Source organism: Ursus maritimus, unplaced genomic scaffold (assembly GCF_017311325.1).
Source record: "Ursus maritimus isolate PB19 unplaced genomic scaffold, ASM1731132v1 scaffold_24, whole genome shotgun sequence".
Taxonomy (NCBI): Eukaryota; Metazoa; Chordata; class Mammalia; order Carnivora; family Ursidae; genus Ursus; species Ursus maritimus.
In genome coordinates this window covers 19,394,685-19,414,711 of record NW_024424897.1, presented here as the reverse complement: position 1 = coordinate 19,414,711, position 20,027 = coordinate 19,394,685, and the positions used below count along the sequence as shown (strand labels likewise).

General features: G+C 48.1%; 3 protein-coding genes across 11 annotated transcripts; 1 reads left to right on the top strand and 2 right to left on the bottom strand.

The window, feature by feature from the left end:
- Positions 1 to 466: 466 nt before the first annotated feature.
- On the bottom strand, positions 467 to 1,582 carry LOC103672586 (cytochrome c oxidase assembly factor 3 homolog, mitochondrial). The gene is made up of 2 exons (XM_008701307.2): positions 1,321 to 1,582; positions 467 to 977 (listed from the first exon to the last, which is right to left on the bottom strand). The coding sequence occupies exons 1-2, from the start codon at positions 1,532 to 1,534 to the stop codon at positions 871 to 873; spliced, it is 321 nt and encodes a 106-aa protein (XP_008699529.1). The 5' UTR covers positions 1,535 to 1,582; the 3' UTR covers positions 467 to 870.
- Positions 1,583 to 1,791: 209 nt separating this feature from the next.
- CNTD1 (cyclin N-terminal domain containing 1) lies at positions 1,792 to 10,169 on the top strand. Its single transcript, XM_008701315.2, has 7 exons — positions 1,792 to 2,106; positions 5,259 to 5,334; positions 5,597 to 5,765; positions 6,746 to 6,908; positions 7,375 to 7,519; positions 8,156 to 8,252; positions 8,816 to 10,169. The coding sequence occupies exons 1-7, from the start codon at positions 1,938 to 1,940 to the stop codon at positions 8,984 to 8,986; spliced, it is 990 nt and encodes a 329-aa protein (XP_008699537.2). The 5' UTR covers positions 1,792 to 1,937; the 3' UTR covers positions 8,987 to 10,169.
- On the bottom strand, positions 9,613 to 20,027 carry BECN1 (beclin 1). Of its 9 annotated transcripts, XM_008701308.2 has the most exons (13): positions 19,875 to 20,021; positions 19,472 to 19,600; positions 17,801 to 17,868; positions 16,452 to 16,510; positions 15,933 to 16,001; positions 15,694 to 15,784; positions 15,469 to 15,605; positions 15,115 to 15,309; positions 14,087 to 14,233; positions 12,328 to 12,477; positions 11,754 to 11,814; positions 11,164 to 11,306; positions 9,613 to 10,427 (listed from the first exon to the last, which is right to left on the bottom strand). In XM_008701308.2, exons 2-13 carry the CDS (start codon positions 19,596 to 19,598, stop codon positions 10,259 to 10,261), a joined length of 1,416 nt encoding a protein of 471 aa, XP_008699530.1. In that variant the 5' UTR covers positions 19,599 to 19,600; positions 19,875 to 20,021; the 3' UTR covers positions 9,613 to 10,258. The 9 variants fall into 9 exon arrangements, with proteins under 9 accessions (XP_008699530.1, XP_008699532.1, XP_008699533.1 ...); XM_008701310.2 differs by lacking the exon at positions 15,933 to 16,001; XM_008701311.2 differs by lacking the exon at positions 11,164 to 11,306 and having other exon boundaries at positions 10,198 to 10,427.

Here is a 20,027-nt window from a genome sequence, read left to right as displayed (position 1 = left end):
TGGGAAGCAAGGCTAGCAGCTGCCCAGCCTTCTGACTTCCTGCCAGCAGTTCATGAGGAAACTGCAAGGTAAATGATCTGTTTGACCAAGCTAAGATCTCATCCAGACCCCACCTTAGGCCTAGAGAGGCAGGCCCAAGTGGAAATTAAGGAAGGCTGTCCCTCATCTTTCATCTACCCCTCTCTCTCAGAATGGGAAAAGGCAGGAAAATTGGAGTAAGGATGTTTTGTTTTTAAGGGTAGAGGACAGAAGAGTGACCTTCCCTCCCTGAAGACGTGGTTCAGTCTCACACAGCCCTGTGACCCACCATGATCTCTCCCTTAAATCAGATGGAAAGATCTCACGGAAAAAGCAATTCTAGTTAAACATTTACAGCTCCCTGGGGCAATGCCACTGCTGCCCCCACCGCCTGTGGAGCTTTCCAGCATAGTCATGCCATCCCTCAGCCTTAACACACTCATTTGGCTCCAAGAGAGGTGACTCAGTTTATTATTCTCAACCTAACTCCATCTTTCCCATTTTAGGCTCCAACACTACACAGAGCTGCCACCCCCACCCCCGCAACAGCTAAGTCCCTGGGAGGTAAAGAGGGTAAACCACAAAGTCAGAAATCCTGAGAAAAGCCAAGATCATGTAACTCTCAAACAAAGAAACAAAATACAAGCAGGGCTCAGTGACTGGAAACAGTTTGTGTAAAGTGGGCAATATTCCCTTGACCTGGCCAAATGCAAAAAATTCTTGGGCTCAATCATCGTCCAAGGTTGAGGCCAGCAATGCTGTATGCAGGCTTCGATTTTTATAGGGTCATGGGGCATCATCCACCATGTGAAGGGGCTCCAGCAGGTTGGAGACATGCAGTGCCCATCCGGTTCAAGGTCCTGATGCCCTCTCCAGGGCTCGGGCTCGGGCAGCTTTGGCCTCATCCTCCAGCTCATCTAGGAAACGCTCCTGGGACACGGAGTAGAAGGTGTAGCCATCTGGGGAAGTGGGTTCAGGAAACCTCTTGGAGTATACATATTGCCTTTTCCCAGACTTTGTCCACCACCCTTTTTACTCTCTCACCCTCCCAAATCAGTGATTCGATCTTCTGCCCTCTGCTTTTCTGAGCCCTGACCCCGATTCCGTTATTATTAATACGTTGTATTAAAAAAGCATCTCAAAATGACAAAATAAGGTACATTAAACGCTTGGCTCGGCAACAGAAATGGCCAAGACTTCATAGCTCGGGCTCTTTTTAGCAACCCCCACACTGCCCTACTACGCGCCTCTGCTCCCCTGCCCCCTTATGCCGTCTCCTGAGCCTACAGTCTGGATGGATACAAATAGCTAACACCAGGGCCCCGATGCCCAGGCCGGTCACGATGTTCCGGGTCCGCCGCTGTGGCAGACTCTTCTGCCACTGGGCGAGCTGCACCTGCCGCATGAATTGCAGCTGCTCGGGAGTCAGCTTCTCCCGAGTCGGGTCGATGCGCTGAGCCACAGGGGCCTTTCCACTCTTAGCATGGACAGGGTCACCAGCTCCCGGCGCTGCCATGTTGCCGCTCCGCCCTTCGTAGTCCCAGGGCGCGAGGCTTGCTGGGAATAACTGTCCAGGGCCACTGCAAGGGAGGCTGGGAGTTGTAGTCCGCGTTTTCTTTCTCGAAGCGAGTGCGGCTCTAGGTCTTAGAGGAAGAGCGCAGCGGGGCGGGCGGGGGGAGGTGTCGGCAAGCGGCGGAGCTTTCTGATTGGCTGAGGGGTCTGCGGCCGTTGGGGCGGGAAAAGGCTGTGGAAGGCTCGAGGCCGCGGTGGGAATTGGGTTTTCCTCAGACTTGAGGCGAAGACAAGCGCACAGAAGGGGACGAGGAAGCCAGAGTGTGGCAGAAGACTCCAGAGGGAAGCTAAGGGGGTCGGTTTATGGGTCCAGGGAGCCGTCCAGGGATACCCAAAGGCTTCTGAAAATGGACGGACCTGTGAGGTCAAGATTGGCCTCCCTCAGTGACTTTCAGTTCGGAGCTGTCGCCACAGAGACGATCGAAGACGCTCTGCTCCACCTGGCGCAGCAGAATGAGCAGGCCGTGCAGGAGGCTGCCGGCCGGATGGGCAGCTTCAGGGAGACCCGGATCGTGGGTGTGGACGCAGGGCTGGGCAACGGGTTTCAAGGGAGACTGGGGCACCCGTCTTTGAGACTCAGTGGGAGTCTCTCATGGGAGACCCAGTTTACCTTATTCATTCAAATAAGTGTTGTTAGTAACTGCTAGATGCCAGGTGCAGGGGATGTGGTGGTGAACGAGATCCACCAGCACCCTACCCTTGATTTCAACCCGTACCGAGGGCTTATCCGCACCACTTGGGAGAGCAGGACAGAACGGAGACCCCGTCCCTGCTTTGGAGGCTGTAGAACAAATCCGTAAACGACTAGGTACCAGGACGGCTAGATAAGTGACATACCAGATCGCAGAAGCTTTTATGCGGATTGAAAGGAGTGATAGGGTGAGGCGAGGGTAGGAAGAAGTAAGGCAGACCTCGAAGAAGGATGACATTTTGGCTGGTGAAGGTGGAGGAGGGGGACAGCGTTTCTACCAAAAGGGAAGGATAACAGGAGTAAACCCACCGAAATAGAGAAGCTTGGGGTGAGTGTGGGTGGAGCGCTTAAGTCCACGTTGTCCAGAGCATGTGGAAGAATAGCTGAAATTAAAACTAGAAAAGTAGTTTGGAGACATTCTGTGTGGAATGCCAAGGGGAGGAGTTTATACGTAGCTTAGTAGGGAAACAAGAAGGCATTGAAGGTTTTCAAATAGGGGAGTGATGTGACTTTAGCCTTTGCCCTAGAAAAGATTATGTTGGCTGTGATGTAAAGAATGGTTTGGAGTAGAGAGAGGGACAGGAGGGAGGTAGACCAGTGGAGTCTGTGTCAGTAATTTAGGCAATAGGACAGAGGGAATGACAAGGGAGGATGGATTAAAAACATTTCAGAGATGAAATCTGGGACTCTGCAATGGATGAATTTAAGAGGTGAAGAAGGCAAAGGTGACCATGCCAAAGGGTTGAGGCTAGAAGAATGGGAGTATAGTGGTACCATTACGAGAAACGCACACATCCATTAAAAAATAAAACAGGAGGAAGCGTGACCTTTGGGAAAGTAACAGCTTTGGTTTGGATCTACTGAGTCTCAAGTGTTTGTAGAACATCTAAAGGAGGGTTTCTAGTGAGCTGTTTAAAAAATAAGTCAGGGGGCGCCTGGGTGGCACAGCGGTTAAGCGTCTGTCTTCGGCTCAGGGTGTGATCCTGGCGTTCTGGGATCGAGCCCCACATCAGGCTCTTCTGCTTTGAGCCTGCTTCTTCCTCTCCCACTCCCCCTGCTTGTGTTCCCTCTCTCGCTGGCTGTCTCTCTCTCTGTCGAATAAATAAATAAAATCTTAAAAAAAATAAGTCAGAAGAGAGGTCAGAACTAGACATAAAGGTTTAGGAGTTATCTTCATAACGATACTGTTGAAAACTGGTAGAGAATGCATCTGAGAGCGAGAAAAGAGAAGCAGGTCAAGACAGTTCCTCGGGAGACATTTTGTGTTCAGGCAATTGGAGTAGGAAGAAGAGTCATGAAGGGAACTAAAAATATGGTTGGAAAGGAAGGAACAAAACCAAGACACCTTTGGAAGCCAAAAGTTTCCAGAAGGATGATGGTCAGCAATTTCATATGCCTCAGGGATATGAACGACGGAATAAAGGTTGCAAAAGGGTGATGCTATTTAATAATTGGACATATTTGCTGGCCTTTGAGATCATTGTTTTAGCAAGTTAGGAAAAGTTGCCAAACTGCAGAACGTTAGGGAATTCACGAGGAAGTGGAAGCTGCAGGTTTAAGCCAGGCTTTCAAGAAAGTTAACAGTGATGGAAACTAGGGAGATGAAGAGCGCTAGATTAAGAGGGTAGAAGGCGCGGAACTTTCAGTTAATAAATGTGTTTGTGAGTGCAGGAGGGAGATCCAGTAGAGGGGGGAGGCCTAACCATCACCCATTGCACCTAACCCTAGCTTAGTTTTCTTGGCAAATTGAACTGGAAAATAGAAACAATCACCCAGATATTTCAGGCCCAAACCAAAACCAAACCAAACAACTATGTACTCACACACAAACAAAACAGAAACAAAGCCTAAACTCCAGCAAATAAAGGGACTAATAACACACAATTATATGTTCTAGGGTATTTTGTTTATTTGCTTAAACTAATTATCTTCTGCTAATTTTCTGTTGGGCACTGAGAGCCGGGCTTTAGCTTCTGCAACAGTAAGGTTTAGTACATATGTGTAATGTGTATCAAATAGACTGTTCAACTTTGTGCTAGCACAACTTCTACATGCCTAAGAAAGTCAGATTTTCTCTGAAGACACATGGCCATTTGACTATGCGTAATTCTTTACTGATCAGTACTAAAAGTCCCAAGTTCTACAGGAGCTTCCTTTGTTGAGAACTAACATTTACCCTTGTTTCCACCCTCTAATGATATTGCAAACTAAACAGAATTCTATCTGGGGCTGTTCTTTCAAAGAGAAACAGAGGCAGCCTAAGATCTTGCCAAGGTACCTTGCCCTTCCCACCTCCCCAGTGACTTTGCTCCCACACCCCAAAATGGGCTATGTTCCCTGATCTAGGGGACATTTCTTCAAAACAAGCCACTCCACAGTAACAAACTTGCTGCTGGGGAGAGGCTCAGCCACTGCAGATTTACCCAACAAACTGGTGGTGGGGAGATGGTGTCCAGCTGTAAGGTGAATCGTGTTTGTAAAGCAATGGGAGTTCTCCAGAGGGTGGTTACTAAACAAACAGGGTTATAAAGAATATCAAAGCTCCAGGAGGGACTTTGCTGTTCCTGTCAACATTCCACTGAAAACAGAATATAGGGGTTAGGGTTTTTATCTGTCCAAGAATCTCCCTTGAAGCTGGAGGTTCCCAGCATGGTGTAGAGGCCAGCTCGACCAGCTGGTATGTTTGTGTGTAGCTGGCCAAGCCTTTTATCAGCTGAGACCCACAGGAAGGCTCAAGGGTCACTAAGGGGGCTTGGTAAGCCCTTGTCTTTGGTGCCCAGTCAGCCTCCTTTTCATGCCTCTGACCTGCCTATTGGCAGGAAAGGGAACTTAGCTCAGCTTGGGTTGTTTCAGTCTCCTTTCTCACCCCCTGACCCTCTTCCCTTGACCCCATCATGGCTTTTACACAATGCCAAGAGTTCACAGAGTGGTTTTGGTTGTACCTTGTGAATTAGTCTCTTCTTTCTTGTTTTGGCAGAGTTTGTTTTTCTCCTGTCTGAACAATGGTGTCTGGAGAAATCCGTGAGCTACCAGGCTGTAGAAATCCTAGAAAGGTAAAGCCCTGTGCATAGGTCTTTGTGAGTGGTACCTCTCAGAAGGACTAATATACCCTTAAACATCTTTAAAAAGGAAAAGAAAAAAGTACTGTCGCCCTTTAGCACGAGACCTGGTTTGGCACCCTCTATTACTTACAAGTGTCCATGTCTCAGCTACGGACTGAGATTGGAGAGGAGGAAATCCGCATAGTTTGCTGCACAAACTCCTTTTAGTTTGTGAGAATGTGGATTGTTTCCTCTCCCCTTCCCTTCCTTCTAGGTTTATGGTTAAGCAGGCAGAGAATATGTACAGGCAAGCCACGACCCAGCTGAGAGAGAAGAAGGAGCCTCAGAATTGGAAGGCTCTGAAAGAGCAGCTTTTCAGCAAGTTTATCCTGCGCCTAGTGTCCTGTGTTCAACTGGCCAGCAAGCTTTCCTTCCACTACAAAGTAAGGAGCTGGGGTCCTCCTGCGCACCTGTTAGCAGAAACCAGCTCGTCCACAGAGGACTGTGAGAAACCTCCCAAGTTAGGTGTTACTACTCCTGTGGAAACTCCAGGCTGCAATTATGCTTCCTAAATAAGCACACCACACCACACACACACACACACACACACACACAGAGAGAGAGAGAGAGAGAGAGAGAGAGAGAGAGAGAGAGAGGCAGTTCTTAAATAGCCTGAAGTTCTGTTCCCAAGGTGTAATTGCTGGACAGATGCCATCATTTATACAGGTCACCTTTCCTCCCCTTGGACCCAAGGACAGTTTATGTAAGGTGCCTGAATTGCCAACAGGCCTATCAGTATTAGACAAACTGTTACATTTATAGAGGATAAAATGTTTCCATACCCCTACCCAATGCCTGTATGGTAAAATGTTCCCTTATTCCCGCAGCAAATATTCACTGTCTTCTATGGCCAGAGGCTGCACTAGGTGCCATGGGTACAACAAGTAAAAATATTGCCTGCGCTGTCAAGGAATTTATTATCCAATGGGAGAAGACACGCAGGCAAACAATGTGGGAGGGTGCTCTGATTCGTGTAAACACAGACAGCTGTGCGTGTACCTCCGCGGCCTGGGAAAGTCAAGCAAGTGTATTTTCTTGAAGCGGGTAGGTAGGTGTGGGGAGGAGACGGGTGGATGCTAAGAAAGAGGCAGAGGAGTTCAGGAGAGCGGGGAGAGCGGAGGAGGAAAGGGAGCTCCAGACACAGGAAACAGCACGTGTACTGGCTTGGAGAGCTGGACAGGCTCGGGACCTGCAAGTGATCCTATGTGACAAGCGTGGGGCGTGAGGGGCAATTGCCAAGAGAGAAGATGTGATGAAGGCATGGGCTGGATTGTGAGCAGCTTTGTGTGCTATGCCAAGATGTGTGACCTTTAGTCTGACACCCTTCTCTCTCTCTCGCACTGTTTTGTTTTTCTTCGCTCAGATTATCAGCAACGTTACAGTCCTGAATTTCCTCCAGTCTCTAGGGTATGCACACACTAAAGAAGAACTGCTGGAGTCAGAGCTTGATGTTTTGAAGTCCCTGAACTTCCAAATCAATCTGCCTACTCCCCTGGCATATGTGGAGATGCTTCTGGAGGTTTTAGGTACTCTATTCAGTGTGTCAGGGCATGTGGGTTGGAATCTTCCATAGAAGGCAATAAGAATGTGCCCAGGGGTCTGGAAGCAGTGGGCAGAACCCGCCAATGAGAAACAGCAGGAGGCCTGGGATGACCGAGTCATGTGCTCCCACTGGTGCCTGTCAGGGAAGGAAACTCCGGTCTCAGCACCTGGCTGCTATTTGGACTCGCTAGGCACTCTCTTACTGCAGGATCAAAGAGGTGATTTTCTAGAGAGGCATGAGATAAGAGGGGAACAAATATACTCTAATTGTATATACACAGCAGATGGAGATTTCTTAATCTCTCCCTTTATCCTTTGAAATTGACCTCCAACTAAAGAGGTTTCCTACAGTAGAACACACTAGCTCAAGAGCTTTATGTCACATGTAACGGTGATTATGATCAGAGAGGACCCACTTACCGCTCTTTGCCATGCCCATACTCCATCTAGGATACAATGGCTGTTTGGTCCCGGCCACACGGTTGCACACAACCTGCCTGACCCTGCTCGACCTTGTCTATCTCCTGCACGAACCCATATATGAGAGCCTGCTGAGGGCATCAATTGAAAATTCCGTACCCAGTCAGCTGCAAGGGTAAGGCAACTCCTTTAGGGTAGGCCTCTTCCAGGAACAGTGAATTAGGAGCATACCTCGAGAACATACCACGGGGATGGAATTTACCCAATAAGGCATCCAGTCCGCAGTTAACCTGTGCAGGTTACCCGGTTTTAATGAACTCCCAATATGTTGCTTGGATGCAGATGACTGAGCCCAATCAGCAAAAACCCTAAAGGGTTTTGCTTTTAAATTTAAATGACTGCGGGTGACTAACATACTTTCTTTCATAGTTCTTCCTTTACTGCTGCTTCGATTGGAGATTACTGGACTGCCTTCTAGTCGCTTAGGAAAAAAAGCCAGTCACAGGGTTGCAACTTGGACAAAAGTGTTTGATTACTGTAAAGTCAGACTGGTAAAAAGGCTCCCAGTTACATTTGTTAGGGAGACAGATGGGACAACAGAGGCCGATAAACCAGTCAGGACGTTCAGGTTTTAATCCCAGGTGGGTTAGGGGAGGGGGGCCAATTAGCCATTACTTGGCCATTTCCTTCCATATTTAAAAAAGTCCAAGATGATCAACATAAACAACTCACAGTTGAAGTCCCATGCCCTAGTATTTGGAAGATCAAGTTCCATTCAAGCTCCAAAATTAATATGGTTTTAATCACTCAGGGAAAAGTTTGTTTCAGTGAAGGAAGACTTCATGCTGTTGGCAGTAGGAACCATTGCGGCGAGTGCTTTCATCCAAAACCACGAGTGTTGGAACCAGGTGCGCACCACTGAGCGGGACTGGCACGGTCAGAATTCACTTAATAGAAAGCAGTCTCCCATCAGTTAGAGGAACAGAGAAGACAACTTATAAAAGAGAAGTCGAAACCCAGCATGAGGATGCGTAAGCAGGATTTGTGGGAGGAAACACCAGGATATGTCTGGAAAGTGCTCTCCAGTTTTCCCCTTATGGAACTGGAAATGGAGGACCACGTTCGGCTTCTTCCTTTCCCTTTCTGATGATAACCCACTCTTATGTTCAGGTCCAATAAGTACATCCTCCCCAATAGAAGACAATAGGCCCAAATGCCCTCTTCGTATGTCACAGACCTTATCTCCAGCAGAATGAAATGTCTAGCAGAAACTTTCCAGGCTAACACTAGCAGGGTAAAGGGATCCTAATGTCATCTGGCCCTTGGCAAACACTGGGATCTGGATTTAATCTTCTCTGTAAACGCAGAGAAAAAATTTACATCTGGCTTGAGAGAACAGCCCGATGTGTCTGTCTGTGCACTAAAACATGTTGGGATGATTTAGTAATACGAAATCTGTCTGTTTCTGAAGGTTGTGGGGCATTTGCAGAGCATCACTGGCATTGCCTTGGAAAGCATCGCTGAGTTCTCTTACGCAATCCTGACTCACAGCGTGGGAGCCAACACTCCGGGGCGACAGCAGCCTGCTCTTCCCCCCCTGGAGGCCAGAGCTCTGAGGGCCGCTCCCTCCTCCAACACTTGAGGCGCGCTCAACCCACCACAACCCACCACGTACAAACAGCCTCCGTCCCGCGTGTCCCTCCTTTCGTTACTCTCAGACTCAGGGTACACAAGTTCCGAGTATCTTTTGAACTATGTTTTGTATTCCAACTCCATGCTCCTTTTTCTGCATCAAAGAAAGAGTGAAAGCTGACGAGCATGTCCTTTTTGCCGTATCAGACTGAAAATGTCAAGGAGCTGGGAGGAGACAGAACATTAGTGAAGTTGGTTCGTTTTTGTTTAACAAGATATTTATAGCTTTTCCTTAACTGTTCATTTCATTGAGACAGAACACCAGACATGGAAATTAGTATTAGCCAGGGGCTTGAAAACCGGGACTGTTTGGGTGACCTTGACTGAGCATCAAGGAGGCAGCCTTTATTTCCCCTTAGAGTTAGCGTAACATCTCTGTTCTGTCATTGAGATGTATACAAATGGGGCTTCCTCTACAGCTGACTGTTTCCACTAGTGTTAGTTTTTTAAAACTAACACTAATCCATCTCTAAACATGTTTCGACAGAATTTCCACATCCCTGCACTTGAACTCAACACTCCCAGAATACAAAGTACTCTATCTTAGTCAACAAAAAACCCAACAGTGCACCTCTGGGCAGTTATCAGACTGCAGTGAATCTTTTATTACAAATAATTAAATCTCTCCATAATGTCTCAGACAATATCAAACACCATTTCATATTTCTAACAGAGAACAGAGCAGGCAGTCAGCACTGGAACCAAGTGAGGACAAGTGTTAAATTTCAAGCTTCTGATCACACCCCCTGGTGACCAAAGCTTATGTGTCACTTTCTCACGTGACCGACTGTACGTCTCACACATCTTGTCACAGTGGAGACAGAAGTTTCTAGTTCATCTTGTAAGTGCAGGCAGTTGAGAGAGATAAAACCCAGTGAAAACACATCTATCTCAATTCAACTCAGTTAACAACAACAACAACAAAAGTAAATTTAAATTAGTTGTTTTGAGGGGAAAGAGGGCAAGGAAGGTATGGGGTTAGTTAAGAGTCAAAACTATGACAAACGCTGGTAGCTATACACGGCATGTTGTAGCTCTGGAAACTACCTGTCACGTGATATTCTAAAATAAAGTGGCTTCTGTGGATTTTTTTTCTTTTTTGGTATTGTAAACATGTGCTGTTTAATAGTACCCGAATTTAATTTAAAACATTTTTTTCTCTTTGCAAACAAAACAAAATTTAAAGCCTTTAAGGCAAACATCTCCCTAAGGAAAAAAAAAGTCATTTGTTATAAAACTGTGAGGACACCCAAGCAAGCCCCCACTTAAGATTCGTCAGCATGAACTTGAGAGCTTTTGTCCACTGTTCCTCAGAGTTAAACTGGGTTTTGATGGAATAGGAGCCGCCACTGCCTCCTGTGTCTTCAATCTTGCCTTTCTCCACATCCATCCTGCAGATGGACAGAGCAGAGCTCATTAGTAACTGAGACCCGAGTTAAGTCAGTTCGGGCAAATGGGCAGGGACTTGATCATGGGACCATTCACGTCATTTTATCTATTAAAGAACTCTTGGCCAGGAATGCTAGTGTATTTTGGATTTGCTTGAAAGCCAAACATCAAGAAGGCTGTCACAAGAGCCTCATTGTCATTGCAGAGTACAGGGACAGGTCACACACCCAAACAAATGAGAAGCCGGGAGCAGAGGGCATGTGGGGGTTACAGTACTCCTGACCGTTTTCCTAGGCATCCCTGAACTCACAGGGAGAGAAGGGAGGCAGAAGAAAAGAAATGCTTTGTTTTGGGGTGACAGAAGCAGCTTGGCGTTACTCTCTTGAACTAAGGTCTCTATCACTGGGCTCCTACAAAATTTGACCAAAGGAAGCATTCCTGTATATTTCCAAGGGCTGAAGGGGAAAAACTTCCTGAAATTAGAGAGCTGGTTTGAGCTCTGTGCTACAAAAATCCCCCCAAAGCACCAAAGATAATATTCTTTCTCCTCAGGGACCAGGCGGTCACATTCGGTCCTGCTTGGAATGCTGAATCCGTCTCTTCCCATCAGTGTTATGGGATTTTGCAGCATTGCCCGCTTTCCCACCATTTACACTGTTTGCTTCCATTCTTACTGCCCCTTCAGCTCTGCTCTGTTTGGTCCCACTCCAGGTGCGTTCAGCATTAAGGAATACTGACCTGTAAGGAAGACAAAAGCGTGTCTCGCCTTTCTCAACCTCTTCTTTGAACTGCTGCACACAGTCCAGGAACGCCACCATGGCATGGTCAAACTTGTTGTCCCAGAAAAACCGCAACCCCCCAGAACAATATAATGGCAGCTCCTGCCCAAGAAGAGAGAGAACCAGCTGAGGGGGCGGCGCCGAGACAGGCTACCAGAGATCGCGGCCAAGCCCAGCAACCTCTCAAGTCATGTTCTGTCTGTATTCCACTGGGAACAGTCCACTTGGGCCAATCCGATGCACCCGGAACTGCTTCGCCATCACCGGAAATGTATTAAACCCCTATCTCACAGTGATTCCTTTCGACCCCAGCACACACCTCCTCCTCCTTTGTGCCCTCAGCCCTTTTCAACAGACTGTAAAAACCTCCTTGGTGTCTCCAGGCCCCGAAGAGCTACTCCTGAACTAGACAAGACACTGAACAAGACATGGGGTCATGAGACCCCTCTAAGAAAGAAAGAAAGAAAAATGCTATTATCAAAAGTAACCCATTCCATCAGGAGGTACAAGGATCCTGCATTCCACTGAAAATGGGGCTTCCCAGAATACCTTCGATTTGTCTGTCAGAGACTCCAGATACGAATGGTTGCCGTAGGGAACAAGTCGATACCTAAAATGAAGACGCACATGGAGACGGATAGAGGATTCCTTCTAAAGTGATTACTGGAATGTTATAACCTGGTGGTTTTCAGCCTTCATCCTACCCAAGGACTACTTTTATTTTTCCCACCCCTCTCTCTCACCTCCCCATAGACTCCATGTTTAAAAGACGTTGTTTACCAAACAAACTACAGTTACTATATAATTGTCTGGGGGTCTTTCATTGGTACGTGTAGGTTTTGTTTAGGTTGAAAAAAACAAAAGCTGAAAACAGCTTGAGGAACCACCAAGGGTCTGCACACGATGGGCTGGGGACCACAGCTCTGGTCGTGCAGTTCAAGGACCGCTGGATGAGTGGAAAGAGCCCTGTCGTAAGGGGGGAAATTGGAAGCGGAATCTCCACAGACAGAAAACTCTGTGTGTTGGGAGCAAGGGCTCCGGCCACAGCAGAGGAGTGAGGGGCTGGAGATACAGATTATATCCGGGACGAGCCACACCCCAAGAAAGGAGGGGCAATTCTTACCTCTGGAATTTCAGGCCCATCTTATTGGCCAGGGCATGCAGCAGCAACACCGTCTGGCCCCAAGCAGCATTGATCTCATTCCATTCCACGGGAACACTGGGCAGGCGACCCAGTCGGAAGTTATTGATCGTGCCGAACTGTCCGCTGTGCCTGGAGGAAGGCAGGAGGGTGGGGGGAAGTACAGGGACCCCTGAACACTCAGCAACTTGAGACTTCGGGCTCACACCCAAACCCTCACATGAATGTCTCTCCTCATCTCCACACTCACATACCCAAGCTCTACTTGGCACTTTATTTATTTATTTAAGAAGCTCTATGCCCAACGTGGGGCTCAGACTCACGCCCCCAGGATCAAGAGTTGGACGCTTTACCGACTGAGCAAGCCAGGCGCCCCTCTACTTGGCACTTTATTTATTTATTTATTTATTTATTTTTTTTTTAAAGATTTTATTTATTTATTCGACAGAGATAGAGACAGCCAGTGAGAGAGGAAACACAAGCAGGGGGAGTGGGAGAGGAAGAAGCAGGCTCATAGCGGAAAAGCCTGATGTGGGGCTCGATCCCATAACGCCGGGATCACGCCCTGAGCCGAAGGAAGGCACTTAACCGCTGTGCCACCCAGGCGCCCCTACTTGGCACTCTAAACACGTGTCCAAACGTGAGTCGTCATCTTTCCCCCTGTGCTCAGATGCCAAAGCAGAAACGGGGAACATCATTCTTGAATGCTCTCTCTCTGCTCCCTCCCCTCAAAAACCACCAAGCTCTCTTGATTGGACTTCCTAAGTATCTCTTCAATCTATCCACTTTTTTCCAAACTCAATGCCGCTGCTCTATCTTCGTCCGCTTAGAGTCCTACTGACAAGTCTCCTTACCACTGGCACTGCCCTCCTCCCCCCAACACTTCCCACGCCGCAGGTGAGGCCATCATTCACAAATGCAAATGCAAGTATGTCACCTCTCTGCATAAAATGCTTCAGTGGTTTCCACTGCCCTTTGGACGAAGCCCAAATCCCTTCATGAGGCCTACGAGCTCCCTGGGGAACTGGTCACTCTCCAGTTTCATATCCTGTCATTCTCCCCTTTACACTCAATCTCCAGTCACAATCAGCTCCTTTCAGTTCTCTGGACTCACCACTCCCACGTTCCTCTGTTTCTCTGCACATGACGTTCTCTGCCAGGAACAACCCCCCTCTGCAGACTTCCACTTCATGTCTCAGCTGAAACATCCACCTCCCCTGGGGCGGACTTTCCACGTGGCCTTCCCAAATTGAGCCAAGGGCCTTTATGTGGCCCCAGGGCCCCCCACCCCGGGGGGTTCACAGTTATCATGCTGCATCGCAACTGGCTACCACAATATAAGCAACTAGAAGGCAGAATGCATGTTGTCTGCTGCTGCCCTTCTGGTGCTGAACACGGTGCCTACCACGTGTGAGATGCGCAACAAATACTAGTTAAACGGACAGAATGTCGAATAAGTACGTCCATGATCCTAGGGGTAGCACCCAGGCAGATGACAAGGTTTTCATGGGACTGGAGGGCTCACATCTTTTCCTTTCCTTGGGGAAGTGGATGTCACCAAGCTCTAGAACTACAACCCCCGGAGGTGCCTATCCCATCACAGGGAATGAAAGCTACCTGGATGGGGAGACCACGTACAGTCCTACTTCGTGGGAGGCGGGCACCCCAGCCTAGTGGATGGCAGCTAAGGTGTACGTGTGCAGTGCTCCCCAGGCCCTCCTCCCCCTCCAGCCCGCATTACCAGATGTGGAAGGTCGCATTAAAGACGTTAGTTTTCTTCAGCTTGTCCAGCTGCATCTGGGCATAACGCATCTGGTTTTCCACACTCTTCAGCTCGTCGTCCAGCTCCAGCTGTTGTCGCTTAAATTCACTGTATTCCTTCTGATACCTGTGAGCAGCAAGGTGGCCACTGAAAGCTGTCGGTCTGGGGCTGAAACTTCTCTCTCACCGCCCCTCATAACAATTTAGTCTGGTGGTTACGGTGAGACCTAGTTACAGCACCCTTTCCATTCGGCACAGATCCCGTTCAAAGGAACATACAGGCCCTAGTTGCTCTGCCCGCGAGGGACAGAAAGGTCTCAAATTCCAGCTGCCCACATGCAAAAGGTAGAGGAAAACAGGACTCTCCTAAACCAGGGCCAAGCGCCTATTTCTGATCTTTTACAGAAGTGAGGTGAGGGGGTTAAGAGTGGCTTCTTCCGTGAACTGACCGTAACTGAACGTCCAGAACTTCATTTCTATGCACGTAACGGTCCTTTACAGTTAGCATACACCATTTCCAAGGGAACTTGTTCACTACTTCAAAAAATTAACTTTTTTCTCTGTCCATCACTTCCTCAACTTTAGTTAGTGTGGACACTGGGTCTCCTCCCCTAGGCAGAGGGTTCCCTCAGGTCAAGATCACCAGTGAAATTTTTGGGCTGGGAAAGAACGAATGTAGGCCAACATGCTCGTCTTTCCAGAGGAGGATGCCAGCTTGGGTGGCTGACTTCAGTTCCCTACACGGCAGAAATGCAACCAGAACCCTCGTTTCTCTGCTATTTAACCGACACGCTTTTTTCACTTAATCAGGATGACCCCTCATACAGAACCCTCCCAACAGACCTCGAGAAACAGGGCCTGGAAACAGTACGTGAGATCTGGAGCCGACAAGCTGCCAAACGACAGGCGTCTGCAGCTTACAAACTACTCAGACACATTCAGTTAGAAGCCACTTCTTCTCCTGGGGCCTCAAGGCCAGGAAGACAGAAGAACAGGGTGACTACTCACTGAGCTTCCTCCTGATCGAGTCTCTCAGCCTCAGCCTGGACCTTCTCGAGATTTTCCGCCACGATCTTACGGTTCTTTTCCACATCTTCCAGCTCCTGGATCAGCCTCCCCTCCTCCAACGCCAGCTCCTTCAGCTCCAGCTGCAGCTGCTCGCTGTCGTCCTCGCTCATCTGCTCTAAGATCTCCAAACAGCGTCTGCCAAGGACACAGGCAGAATATACTCACCGCAGGGAACCTGCGACGCTGTCTCCCTGAGCGGCGCCCAGCCCCCGGGCAAGAGCCGAGCAGTCCCAGAGCAGGGACCGCTCTCAGCTCCAGGTCTCGGTTTCGGGCACTGGCTCCGGAGGCACTCACTTGTAGTTCTGACACTCATTTTCAGTGACGTTGAGCTGAGTGTCCAGCTGGTCTAAGAGGGTATCTGTGCATTCCTCACACAGTGGGTGATCCACATCTGTCTGGCCTGACATGATGTCAAAAAGGTCCCCAGTGACCTGCAAGTGTGGGGTGTGGCAGAGTCAGGGTAGGGCCTGCCCCATGCGACCTGGCCGGCCACCCGCTCTAGCAGCCAGGCCCACTTGCCTTCAGTCTCCGGCTGAGGTTCTCCATGGTGCCGCCATCAGATGCCTCCCCGATCAGAGTGAAGCTGTTGGCACTTTCTGTAGACATCATCCTGCAGACAGCCCCCCGCCCACGGGCCACATGAGGGAGCAGAGAGGCCTCCTCCACCTACTGCAGTGTCGGTGGCAGAGACTCTCAAGCACCGGCTGGGGCCTCAAGGCGCATACCCACTCCTAGCCCGACTGACCTCCCAAGGGTACCTCTCTCCCAAGGGAAGGCCATGCTGGTCTTCCACAGGGGCACTCAGCACGAAGGTTGGCCTGGATGGACTAAGGAGGGAGAGGGGGCATCAAAAACTGACATGTGTGTGTGAGTCCACAGTAGGAAAGGAAGGAGAATCAGGAAAAGACCATTTTTAAATATCACACCCCTCGCCAGCAGCCTTCACATGCATCAACAACCAAGCACCTGGACGTCTAACGACATCGGCTATTTTAAAGCTTTTCAAGAGCCCATCTCTTTTATTAGTCATTCACTCCCTCAGACCTTTCTCAATTCTTCATCACGACAGCCACTGTCCCTTCCCACTGTGTGAATGGCTACAGGGAAAACCAGTACTGGAAGGTGATGGGCCAGGTATAAGAGAATATATCTTTTCTGGAAAAGCCGAAAGGCTAGATGATTTATCTCCATCACCTGGCTCCAGGTCTCAATTCTGGGTTCCATTAAAATTCTACTGGCCTTTGGCAAGGAACAGGGGGCTGGGGAGTGGTAGGCACCTGGCTGGGGGGATGAATCTGCGAGAGACACCATCCTGGCGAGTTTCGAGAAATGGCTCCTGGGAAGGAAATAAGAGGGCATTAGAATTCCGGCAGCGTAGAGGCAGAGTCCCGAACAGCCTCAGCACTACCTGCCTTTACCCTTGACTGATCACTGCAGGATGTGATAAACCACAGAGACTTAAGAAATAGGTATTACCTAGCCAATCCTTGGATATGTGCACGAAGAAAGGACCCCTGGTACAGACAACCCCAAGTCCCGTGTGATTTTTTGTGGGAAACGACATCTCCTAACTATGTTATGCTCTACTGTAGTTAAACTTGTATTTTCTCAACACTTACCAGTTAGGGGTAGGGGAGAGAACGCCCTGAATCACGGCACAAGGAAAAAGCCAGATCAGACTGCAGTGAAGTTTGCCATGGCATACAACAAAATAGATAATTTATATGCTTTTGATACTTTGATATAATTTATATGTGATCAAATTCTTATGACATCTACCTTTGACAAAGAAAATTATCACTGACGTTATCACAGTTCAGAAATGACATGTTCGGGGACACCTGGGTGGCTCAGTTGGTTAAGCATGTGCCTTCGGCTCGGGTCATGATCCCAGGGTCCCGGGATCGAGTCCCACAAAGGGCTCCTTACTCAGCAGGGAGCCGGCTTCTCCCTCTGCCCTCCCCCTGCTTGCTCAGTCTCTCTGGCAAATAAATAAAATCTTAAAAAAATAAAAACGACATGTTTGGGATGCCTGGATGGCTCAGTTGGTTAAGTGTCTGCCTTCAGCTCAAGTCATGATCTCAGGTCTTGGGATCGAGCCCCGCATTGGGCTCCCTGCTCAGCCGGGAGTCTGCTTCTTCCTCTCCCTTCCTCCCCCCGCCCCCAGCCCCTGCTCGTGCGCACACATTCTCTCTCAAATAACATCTTTCAATAAATAAAAATGGCATGTTCTCTAATACTGACGATCCTTCCTGGCTAGAGTAATCACACTGTAGTCCAAACCAAGCTACTGTGGAAAATGGAGAGGAGTGGATATTAATAATTAGCTAAGACAACAGATGTAAACCAGGTATGCCTTGGGATGACCTGGACACACAGGTCATCTCATCTCCCACCTATAATGGCTTGTAATTCTGCTTCAAATAAAAAGCCTCTCCCCGCATTTTTTAATTATGCCTCATTCAGTCATCGTGTGACCTCAGGTGCACTTCAGGGCCTCCTCAATGATCCACAGTGGCCTGGTCATGTAGAACAGCTCTTATTAACCAGAAATCCCAAAAGTCTGGGGGCTCCTGAAGCACCAAATACCCTGTAGAAACCCAGTTTGCATTCCACTGTTTCATACTTCTCCTGAGTTAGCCTCTTCCTCTTGAGTCTCTCCTGGTTTCACCTGGGCTGTGGCAAGTAATGGAGCTAAGAACAAGGAAAATTAATATTAGAGTTAGGAGGAGTCTTAAAAAAGCCAGAGTGTGTATGAAAGTACGGGAAAACAATAAAAACAATCCTCATCACCAGTCCCACCTCCACCTTTTTCTTCAAGTACCATTTGCACATAGATAAATCTTTTGTTTTCCTTCCCTTACCCCCATTAAATCAGATTAAGGAATTGTTAACTTTTTCCCACTGCAGTATCATGACTGTGTTTTTAAAAAGACACCTTATCTTTCAAAAATACTTACCAAAACATTTACAGTATTTTTGTTTGGGATTTGCTCCAAAATAATTTGGGGTGGGAGGGGAATAGATGGGGATGCAGATGAAACATGTTTTAAATATGCATTGATAATTGTCGAGTCTAGATAATGGGTATGTGAAGGTTCATTATATACTCTGAAGTTTTCCACAACAAAAGTTAACATCCCTTTCCTCCAGAATAACTTGGAAGGAACATGAGCGAACTTTCTGGGAAGATGAAAACTTTCTACACTCCAATGATCTGAGTAACATGAGCTTATCCATTTTGTCAAAAATGCACAGCTAAGATTTGTACATTTAAAGGCATGACATTTTAAATTTATTTTTATTTTATTTTAATTTATTTATTTATTTATTTTTTTAAGGCATGACATTTTTTAAAAAAGAATAAAAAAACAACATAATTGGGGATGGGAAGTGAGTGAAGATACAGAGAACACAAGAATGGCAGAATGTGGTTTATTGTTGAAGCTGGGTGATGGATATGAGGGAGCTCATTATCCTATTCCCTTGACTATATGATTGAAATTTTCTGCAATAAAAGGTTAAAAATATATTAAAGAGTTAATTCCACTCAAAAAAAGAAATTGGTAGCAACAATAATAGCTAACACTTGAGTACTATTTGCCCAGCATATCCCTAAATACCTATGTTCTTCATCATATTCGATCCTTACAACTACCCTGAGGTCGTTTTACCTTTTACAGATAAAGAAACCAAGAAACCCAGGGTTAGAAAGTAAAGTAACCTGCAAAAAGCCATTCAGCTAGTAAATGACACATGATTTAAATCCAAGGAGGCTGACTCTGGACCCAAACACTTATTTAAACTATCTATTCAGCCTTTTCTTTCTTTTGTCTCTAACTTCATCTCACTCCTTGGGACTTTAAGACTCTGTTTCTCCATCTACCTGCTGTTGGCCACTGGATAAGTCACTTAACCTCTCTGAGCCTCAGTTCCTCATCTGTAAAAGGATGGCTGTACTCCTCCATTGGGGCTGTTGCAGGGCTAAATGATGTAATGCATGTAATGCATTTGCTATATGGCGAGCCCTCAACAAATACTGTTTATTATTATATATACATATTCCTTTACTCTGAAACAGCAGGAGCAGAAAACTAAGGGCCTTTCCTTAAAATAGAAAGCTCTCAGAAGCACACTCCTTCATGTTCCCGTTGAGAAAACAGGGAGCCTGAAAGATGAAGTGACTTTCCTAGGTTCACAGCGAGTCTGTGGCAGATTACAAAGACAGCCACCTTAAGACCTACATCTCCAAAGCTGCCCACTTTCCACGATCTTGACCACCAAGGGTCTCCCTGACCTGTGAGCTCCTGGATGGTGACACGATCCAGGATCTTGAAGCTTGTGTCCAGTTTCAGGGGCTGGCTGCAACGCTGACACACGAAGCTCACCTGCATGGTGCTGCTGGAAGTTTTAGACCCCTCCATCCCTGCAGCGGTAGAGACGAGCTGATGTTAGGCTGAATCAGCGCCCTTGAACCCTAGGTCCGGGGCTACCACCTGCCCCGCTGGGATAGTGAAGGGGGGAAATCCTCGCCCACGCCGTTCCCTGTAGGAGCGGTCGGATACCAGGCGGTCCCGTTTCCGGGGCAGCCCTGGCAAAGGCAGTTTACCAGCCCAGAGTCAGCAAGCGGCTTCGACAGGAGCCGTCAGGGTTCCCAGGCTCCCTTCTAAAGCCCCGTTTCAACCCCCGACGCTCGTCACCTCGGGACCCGGAGCCCGCCACCCTGGTCCGGTTTACCGCGGGGGCACCGTGGCGTCGGGTCTGCCCGGGAGCGAGGCCTCCAGGGCTGCCATCGCCCAGTCTTCTGCCACTTCCCGGTCGGTCAGCGGAGGACTTCCGCCCGGACCGGACGT